This window comes from Penaeus chinensis, chromosome 37, assembly GCF_019202785.1.
Source record: "Penaeus chinensis breed Huanghai No. 1 chromosome 37, ASM1920278v2, whole genome shotgun sequence".
NCBI lineage: Eukaryota > Metazoa > Arthropoda > Malacostraca > Decapoda > Penaeidae > Penaeus > Penaeus chinensis.
Genome location: NC_061855.1, coordinates 584,074 through 594,073, shown reverse-complemented (window position 1 = coordinate 594,073; position 10,000 = coordinate 584,074). Strand labels below are relative to the sequence as shown.

At 47.0% G+C, this 10,000-nt stretch overlaps 1 protein-coding gene across 1 annotated transcript in view; it reads left to right on the top strand.

Annotated features, from left to right (window-relative positions):
• The window catches only part of LOC125045705 (nucleolar protein 4-like), a 54,805-nt gene that overhangs the window by 42,781 nt on the left and 2,024 nt on the right, over window positions 1-10,000 (top strand). Inside the window, exons 6-11 of the mRNA XM_047643133.1 lie at window positions 2,121-2,218; window positions 2,377-2,562; window positions 2,906-3,109; window positions 3,762-3,917; window positions 7,961-8,219; window positions 8,564-10,000. The exon at window positions 8,564-10,000 is cut by the window's right edge and continues 2,024 nt beyond it. Coding sequence (XP_047499089.1) covers window positions 2,121-2,218; window positions 2,377-2,562; window positions 2,906-3,109; window positions 3,762-3,917; window positions 7,961-8,219; window positions 8,564-8,736 — 1,076 coding nt within the window. The 3' untranslated portion in view covers window positions 8,737-10,000. The remainder of the gene's footprint in view (window positions 1-2,120; window positions 2,219-2,376; window positions 2,563-2,905; window positions 3,110-3,761; window positions 3,918-7,960; window positions 8,220-8,563) is intronic.

The following is a 10,000-nucleotide window of genomic DNA, read 5'->3' as shown; positions in this document are numbered from 1 at the left end:
TTCCTCTTTTGCTCTTATTATCTTGCTTTATTTTGTTTTCTTTCTTAAATCGTTATTTGGTGACAAATGCTAAAAATATGATTGCCTTTCTGGCTTTGTTATTTTAACTTATATATATATATATATATATATATATATATATATATATATATATGTGTGTGTGTGTGTGTGTTGTGTGTGTGTGTGTGTGTGTGTGTGTGTGTGTGTGTGTGTGTGTGTGTGTGTGTGTGTGTGTGTGTGTGTGTAATTACAGTGTCTCTGTTTATTTGTGAATGTAGCAGTTGTTTTTATAAAGCAGCTGCAGCAGCAGTGTCATAACCGTCACCATTATCCCCCTTATCACCCGTGCCCTTGTCACCATCCTTCCCTCTATGTGCCCTCCCCCCGCGCCCCCCTGCGTATCGCTCAATGCAGCGGCCTCCATTTAGGGATATCCGGGAGGTGTGTATTGACTGGGTGCGAGCGCTCTCTCTCGCGCGCCGCGACCCTCTGCGATACACCATTTGGCCGAGTCGGGCCCTCGCTCGCGCCCTCTGCCTTCCTTACGCACGTCGGAGGGCGCGCTCTCGCTCTCGCTCTACGGTTAAGCTCTCTATCTCGCTCTTGCTCTACGACTGCTCTTTCTCTCGTCCTCTCTCTCTCTCTCTCTCTCTCTCTCTCTCTCTCTCTCTCTCTCTCTCTCTCTCTCTCTCTCTCTCTCTCTCTCTCTCTCCCTCCCTCCCTCCCTCCCTCCCTCCCTCCCTCCCTCCCTCCTCTCCCTCCCTCTCTCCCTCCCTCTCCCTCTCCCTCTCCCTCTCGCTTTTCCTCTCCCTCTCCCTCTCCCTCTCGCTTTTCCTGGTATTTCCTCACGATTTCTCTCGCCCTGTATGTGTGGCTCATGGAACCACTCAGTCACTGAGAAAAAAATATAGGCATATTGGTTTGGAGAGCGAGAGCGAGAACGAGAAGGAGGCGGACCCAGACGCCCGTTTCCTCCTGTCCTGCACCTCCACCCCCCCCCCCCCCCCCCCCCCGCCTCGCCGCGCCTCCGCCCCCACGAGCCAGCCAGACTTGTGTATCTCTTCCCTTTGATCACGCAAGAAGCTACGTCCGACTTAGAGGACTTTTTCCTATGCCGCCGTTTCGAAGAACCTCTCATGGAACCTCTCAAGAAACCGTCTTCAAGAAACCTCAAGGAAACTCTCAAGGAACTGTCCTCAGTCCCCCTGGCGGCCTCGTTTTGCACCTGCCGTTCCTTCGGGGAAGAGACAAGTCCCAGGAGTCACGCTCCTGGAATGCTATCTCCGGCCCCGTTTTTACGGGAATCGGAAAAAAAAAACGGAAAAAGCATGCCATTAGCTCCTCGTCCTGCGTGCGTGGCGTGACTCAGCTCTGGTGATCCCCGAACGGAATTCCCCGTCAGCGGCGCGCGGAGGAGGAGGGCGCAAGCATGACCCGGTGGGAGGGCGGAGGATGACGCGGGCGAGCAAGTGTGAGGGATGGTCCCGACGCGGACCTCTCGCACCCTGACGTCACCCTGAGTCACGGCGAGGGTGGCGGGGGCGGCGGTGGTGACTCGAGGCTGGGTGTGCGTCGAGGTCCTGCTCGGAGGAATCACAGCGGACGACACCACAGGGAGGGGGGGGGGGGGCTTGGGGAGGGAATGAGAGGTTCTCCGGTAGGGCTCTGCCAACGTTCATTTCCTCGATGGCTCCGCAAGGGTTTACTTTCTCAGGTTTCCGCCAGGGTTCATTTTCTCAAGGTCTCCGCTGGGGTTCACTTACCGCTTGAGGTAATGAGCTTCGAAAACAGATGACGAAATATTTGCTGCGACGAAACATGTAAATAGAATGATATTTAGTTTCAGGATAAATAATCAGATTGAATATGTCAAGAACTAAGGAGACGTGTCGACATCTTTAGTAGTGACTAACTACGTTTTTATGGAAAAAGAATAGTGTAAATACTAAAAATGCTTACGAATATGTAAACAAACTTTGAAGGTTTATGTAGATTTTTGTTTAGCTATGACGCGACCTATATGTGGCTGACGCACAGCCCCAGAGAGCGCAAGGGGTGATGTGACCGGCGGATCCACCTGAAGAGGCTGTAGATCTAACCGCCCTCTTTCCTCTTTCCAGCCGAAGTGGAACGGAAGGTGGAGACCCGAACGTCGTCCGAGTGGACTCCGTACCAGCACCAGCCGCTCGGACTCAGCAGGAGCGACGTCCCGCGAAGGGTAAGTGTTGGTGCCTCTCCAGCAGGTCCGTTTCTCCCCCATAAACTTTGTATTTGATCCCAAACTTAATTTTGTTTCTGCGTTCGTGCGCCTTGAATAGCGCCTTGAACATGCCCGAGGCGCCGGAGCCATCGCTGACGCTGCCTTTCCTTCCCCAGAGTCCGTGCCCGTCGCCGTCGGGCAGCGAACGTGCGGCTACGGCCACGCCCCTCGACACAGCCAGTAACGCCGAGGACACGTCCAGCAACGGCAACAAAGACGACGAGGACGACGACGCGGACGACGACAACGACGATGACAAGATCGACGCCCAGTACGACCCGGAGCGTCTCAAGGCGTTCAACGTGAGTACGAGGAGGTCGTGAGGCCGGAATGAGACATGGGCATATTTGCTGATGAGAGGAACTCTCCCTCCCTCTCCATCCTTCCCTCTTTCTCTCCTTGTGTGTGCTGTGTGGTGCAGCGGTAGCGATCTCGTCTAGCAATCTTGCTGACCTGCGTTCGAATCCCTCGCCGCCAGTGGATGGTAACCCCGGCCATTCCTTACACACAGGGGATAACTCAGTAGCAAAATAAAACAGACAGTATGTCACACCAAGAATATCCATTGTAACAAATGGAATCAAAGTAAACCTTTAAAACCTTCTCCCTGACGCCAAAAGTGACCGTGTCCCCGTTCTCCTGCAGATGTTCGTCCGCCTGTTCGTGGACGAGAACCTGGACCGCATCGTACCCATCAGCAAGCAGCCGAAGGAGAAGATCCAGGCCATCATCGACGCGTGCGCGCGCCAGTTCCCCGAGTTCGCGGAGAGGACGCGCAAGAGGATCCGGACTTACCTCAAGAGCTGCAGGAGAAATAAAAGAACCCGGGACTCCAACGGCTGGGAAACGGTAGGCCCTTCTCGACTCTCCTGTAGGATTCTGCCGAGTAGGATTCCAACTGTAGGATTCCGTCTGTAGGATCTTTTAGCCTATAAGCTGAGCAATCTAAGGCACTTGATTGCCAACTAAAATTGATGGATGTAACGTAGTAAAGGTACACATGAAATTCACCTGTCTCTTTATGACGCTAATTACTCTCCTACCTGTACTGCCTACTGAAAGGCCAAGCAGCAGTAATGTGACCAACATTTCATTCAACCCAACTGATCATCCCCTCAGTTACCCTCTATCATGTTCCCCTCTCCCTCTCTCCCCTCTCTCACTCCCCTCATCGTCTCCCCCCTCCCTCTGTCTCCTCTCTCACCCCGCCTCATCGTCTCCCCTCTCACCCTCCTCATCGTCTCCCCTCTCCCTCTGTCTCCTCTCTCCCTCTGTCTCCTCTCTCACCCCCCCCCCATCGTCTCCCCTCTCCCTCTCTCCCCTCTCTCACCCCCCTCATCGTCTCCCCTCTCCCTCTGTCTCCTCTCTCCCCCCTCATCGTCTCCCCTCTCCCTCTGTCTCCCCTCTCATCCCCCCCATCGTCTCCCCTCTCCCTCTGTCTCCTCTCTCCCCCCCTCATGGCCGCCCTCTCTCACGTCCCCCTGCCTCTCTCCCTCCGCAGCCGTCCCGCCCGACGCCGCCGCACCTGACGAGCATCCAGGCGGAGCAGATCCTGGCGAACGCGTGCGAGAACGAGGCGCAGAATGCCAAGAGAATGCGCCTGGGACTCGAGCCCATCGCGCAGCCCAACCCCCTCAACCCCCTCCCTCAGGCGCCGGTGAGTCCTCGGCAGGAGTTCGAGGCGAAAGGCCGTGGTCCTGTTCGCTTGATTTTGTGTCTGTTTGTTTGTTTGGGGCCGGTAGACAGATACTTATTCTTGTTTATTTCCTTTATTGATTCTGTACTTGTACTGCGTTTATTTGTTTGTTTTTATAGCAATATGTATTTACTAGTGTACCTGCATTTCATTTTTTATTTCGTTTCATTTTTTTTCGAAATACATATGTGCTTGGAACCGCATGAACATTTCTGAACGCAACTTGAGGGGAAGATCCCCCAACGCCTTCAACTCTAGGAATTCTAAGGGTGTGCGTGCGTGCGTGTGTAAGTGTACGTGCAGGGGGGTGAAGTATGCTGTCAGACAGGGTGTCCCGTAGCTCTTCTAAGGATCTGGTCCTGCGCCCCTCCGTGGCTGCAGCTCAGACTCGTGTCCTACAAGCCGGTCCTGCTTCTTCCTCCTACCCCCCCCCCCCCTTTCCTGCTGGGGTCCTACGAGTAGATACCTCCCCCCCCCCCCCCCGCCCTCCTTCTACCTTCCTCCTCTCCTGCGTCCTTCTGGGGCCGAGCTCACCCCTCTACCCCATCTCCCTCCCTGGCCCTTCCTCCGCTGCCCCTCCTATCCTGTCAGAATCCTACGATCCTTTCCGGACGCCCCCCCCCCCCCCCCTTACCGCCGTCAGATCGCGCGGGTTCATCGCCGGTTTTTTTATTTTGCTTTGTTTGTTTGTTAGGTAGTTCTTAGGTGCTTTATTATCTGTTTGATTCTTCGTTTATGTGCGAGCTTATTGGATGCGGTTATTCTCCTTTCCGATGTAATATTACGGCAAATAAACTATTAAATAAGATACATTAAATTGTTATGTAAGATTGATTACGATATTAACAAAATTAGATTAGAATGTCAAATTAGATAGATTAAGATGTGAAATCAACTGAGTTCGACTGTTCGGGCAAATTGCGTTAATCGGTCCCTCGGCGGCGCAGCGGAGCGCCCGCGCCCGCCCGCGAAGCAGCCCGCGCCGTCTCGCTCGCGTGCGCTCGGCGGCGCGCCTGCACTTGCATGCATGACATGACAACGAGTACTTAGGATAATGGCCCCAAAACCAACACGGAAGGCGTCGCGTGTCGGCACGAATGATAACGAACTTTGAAAAAAAGTGAGGGAGAAATAATATCCCGGGAAATCTGGTCTAATCGGAGATCGTTTTTCTGACCTGAGACGTTATCGGGATTTGAAATGGGCGGGAGTCGACCGGAATCCACGGATTCTCTGCTCTTTTAAGTAGGAATCGGAGAGCAGGTGCGTGTTTGTGGGCGGGTGTGGGTGTGTTTACGTGCGTGTGTACATGTATAAGTATATTTATGTCTATATCTATATATATTATATATATACTTATTGTATATGTAATATATATATATATATATATATATATATATTATACATAGTATATATAATGTATATATATAGTATATATGTATATATGGTATATATATATATATATATTATATACATAGTATATATAATGTATATATATATATACATATATATTATATACATAGTATATATAATGTATATATATAGTATATATGTATATATGGTATATATGGTATATATATATATATATATATATATGTATGCGTGTCTGTACATATCTCCCCAGTCTCCCGCACCTACGCATCTCCGGCCAGGAAGCGGCGGCCGTAACCCAGTTCGCGGGGACGGCGTGCGGTCTGTTGCCATGACGACCGCCGCTCCTCCCAAACAAGTCCTCCAGCCTTCCTCGAATCGACGTGGTAACACCGGGACGAGGATCCTCCTCCAATTATGCCCGGCGTCCAGACGGATGTGGATCGGTCTCCTGAAGGCTCGGGAGGTTTAACCCAAGGAGGAGGAAGGTTGCAAAGGGGCGGGATGGGGGGGGTTCTCGCTTTGGCAAACGGTCAAGTGAAAGTGGGCGTGCCTGCCGAAGAGTTTGGCTCGGTCGACGAAGGCTATTACCAGGAGCATTGGCACCACCAGTGTTAGTACTGTCAGGGATAGTATTGTAGTTGTTATTAGTAACATTGGTGCCAGTGATTATAAAAATTCATGTGTACGCACAGTCATAAATAAATAAGCAGATGAACAATTTATTATGTATATGCATGTATGTATGTGTGTGGGGAGGCGCCAAATTCTGTCGAAACCGGTCAGAAGATATTGTCATTCATACATGTTTGTGCCTTTGTTTTGATGAACACTGCTCCTGATCGTGGGCGCGCTTCAACACACGCACACACAGTCACACCGTCAGTCACATGAACTGCATGATCCGCCGACCCGTGTGCTGTCACTGGAGCCTCGATCCGTTTTGCGAAAATGGTGATAGATTAAAGGCCCTTTCGCACGGGGGGGGGGGGGGGACTTCCGGTCCGGACGTCGATTAATCACCGCAAAAGATTGGATAATGAAGCGATCTTCGGGAAGAGATGATTTTGGGACAGCGGTCTCTGACCTATTCTCGGTAGCAGGTTTTCTTTGAACTCTCCGCCGTTTTGCTGTGTTTTCTCTCTATTTTATTTGGTTTCTCTTCTGTTTTATTGTCTTCTCATTTTGAGATCTGCTATAGTCTCTTTTCTTTTTCTTTTTTTCTGCCTGACATTTTCTTCTCTATTGTCTTTTTATTTCTTCTTTATTCGTTTTTGTTTGCCTATTAAAGTTTCTTTCTGTTATGTTTCTCTGAACTATTAGCCTTTTCTTTCTATTTTTTGCTCAGCTTTTGTTGTCCTTTTTCACATTTAATTATTTAGATTTTATTGGTTTATTTTTATTCATGTTATTTTCCGTTCTTTTTCTTGAGTTCTCTCTTGCCTCCTTTAGTTATTTTCCGACATTTTTTTTCCTTTTGTGCCATTTTTATAATATTTACGCTTTGGGAAATATATTTTTTTATCGCCAAAGTATTTAACATTTGTTTGAAAAATATTGGGTGCTTGGAATGTTTTATTGTAATAATACTATAGATTTTTGCTGAAGAATGTTGCGTACTCAGTGGGTAACGGACGTAGAATTGACTTATTAATATGTTGATGGAAAGAAAAAATATTTGATTTAATTTTTATCGGTTATGTATTTATTATAATTATTCTTACAGTTGTTATTATTGATGGAAGTATCAGTATATCCTGGACAGGTCTAGACGAGAAACACAAGAAAATATTCCATTTATCAAACCAAGTTGATGTTCATTTGTCATAAACGAATTTTACCTTATGTTAGTGCCCTAGGTCAGTAGTACGGACACACTGACACGTACGCACACATGCACGAACCTACGCACACACGCACGAACCTACGCAAACACACACACACACACACACACACACACACACACACACACACACACACACACACACACACACACACACACACACACACACACACACACTTACTCTCGCACTCGCACTCACACTCACACTTACGCACACGCGCTCGCGCGCTGATCAGGTATATTAATTCAATTTGAAATATTTAATAACACCGCATCTTAATGGAAGTATTGGTGTTACTATTGCAACAACCCCAATCAATACTGCTGCCATTAGTACTTATGCTGATACTGCTGCAAGACCTGGAACTTGGACCCGTCTTTTGTGTATCTATGTTTATATGTGTGTGTTTTGTTTGAGGTTGTGCGTGTGTGTGTGTGTGAGTGCGTGCGTGCGTGCGTGCGTGCGTGCGTGCGTCTGTTACTATTAAGATCAGGTATGCAGTATGCTTCATTATTCCATATATTGTATATAGTATACACCGGCAACCCTAATTATTTCTAACGTAACAACAAACCATTCTTCCTGTATTTCCAAAATAAAGAGCATGGTAGTGCAGCCCTCATTTTTTGGTCCATTTAGAAGTGCAATCCCTTTTATTACAAAGTTCAGGTTCACAAACAAATCCGGAGTGCCACTGAGAGCGGCGGGGAGGTGCGCCTCTGCCCCCGCTCGGCGCTTGACTCCGCATCCCTTCCAAGGAAAGGCTTTAACGCGTTGCGATCGTTGCAGATGGGGCAGGACAAGCCGATGTCGCTGGTGGACACGGTGGTGAAGACGGAGTCCAGCGCCCCCCCGCACGTGTCGGCGCTGGCGAAGGCCCTGGAGAGGCCCCTCGCGGACGCCAAGGTTATGAACGGCTCGTCCATGTTCCAGGCGTCGTTCCAGCAGAGTTTCCAGAAGGTCACGTCCCTGACCGGGTCAACCGTGCACACCCAGCCCGGCTTGACCCCGCTCATAGCCACCACGTCGTCACCGATGCTGGCCAATGGTGAGGGAGGGTTTATTTGCTTTTTAGAGTTTATTTGGCCTAAAGGTAGGGGACCTGTTGCTTGAGCCTCATGTGAGAGCAGATGCTAATCATGGTGCATTTAGAGTTGGAATTACTATTATCATATCATAGAGTATCACCTGTGAAGTAATTGTGTAATGTAAACATACATTATTTTCAAGAAAAGACTACAAATTCAAGCACTGATTTACTATAATAAATAAAAACTGTGTATCAATCAGCTCAATGTAAAAAGAGAAAACTGGTATTGGACAGATAACATAGAAAGCCAACTACCATCTTGTATCATGATTTTTTCTGACCTAACACCTTCCCACCCTCAGGGCCAACAGACCTAAGTGTAAAGGGAACCTCGAAGCCAACCCGGCCAACACTCAACGCAGTGGAGGTGGCTGCAGTTCGGCAACTCATTACTGGGTATAGGGAGTCCGCTGCCTTCCTCCTGAGGTCGGCAGATGAGCTGGAAAACCTACTAATTCATCAACAGAGTCCTTAGTGTACTGGTTGCATAGCCAGTGTCTGACTGTGTATATGTGGAAGTTCTGTATTGTATATTCAACGGTATGACTTTGTACATGTGAATTTGCTGGTGTTAATGGCTGTCTTATTGCTGCTCACTCTAAGATGTATATGGTACAATTTCAATGTTTTATGAACATAGTTGTAAGAGTATTTATTTACAAACTTTTGAGTTTGTCTCCAAGCCTGTATGGGAAAAGCATGAATGTGTAAATACTGGTGCTGTCCTCCATGTCCAGTCATTCTGTATAAATTATGAACTGATAGAGAATTTTTAGGTTGTTTGTACTGACCTGGAAATTTATAGGCATGTAGCTCCATTCCCACCCATGTGGAAAAAGGATTATTGCTTAGGGTTCACTAGAGATTTTCATATAGTTTACAATGGAAGTGCCTCTTCACCCTCGAAAGATCAGTGTTGAACTAACATTAAATAAGGGGACATTAGATTAGCAACTATTAGGAAGATAGTAATTTCACAGGTTCCTGAGATTTCACTCTCATGATATGGATTAAACCTTTACTGAGTCTTCAGTGTGCTACACAAAAAGACTTTAAAAAGTTAACTGTATTTTTTTCCCTGTAAATTGAAAATATATATATAGTATATATATATATACAGAGATTTTATGTATTAAAAAGGAAAAATCAGTTTGTTAAAAAAAATGCCACTTTTATTTTACATTTTCTTTATTGACTTTTTTTATGAATATTTAATTTCTTGTATATATGAAGATACTACAGTAACAAATTAGGGGAAACAGAAACAACAGGTTATACTGTAGGCTAAACATGCTGTGTTATGCATGTCTTGGTTCTAGCTTCGTCTGACAATACTTAAATGAGATAGGAGTGTGAAGGTAAGTTTTATGTCTGAACAGAAATCTCTACACTTTGAATGTATTTGTGTAGATGTATATAGGTAGTGCCCCAATAAACACTTACAAAAATGTATGATGTCCTATATAGGAAATGTATGTTTGCCATAGAATGCCATACAAATTCAGTGTTATGGAAATATGGGCGTACAGCGTTGTGGGATTTATTTCCATAGATCTGCTTTGTAATAGCCTGTAAAAATTTATGTTAGTAATGCTTTCATTGTTTGGTACTGTAACAAAAAAAAAATGAGAAGCCAATTTTACTTTGATTATGCTTTGACTGTTAAACACAACAGAGCACCATGACAGTATGTGCTAGCTCACCCCAGCATATCAAAGAACAGAATACTAGCAAAACAA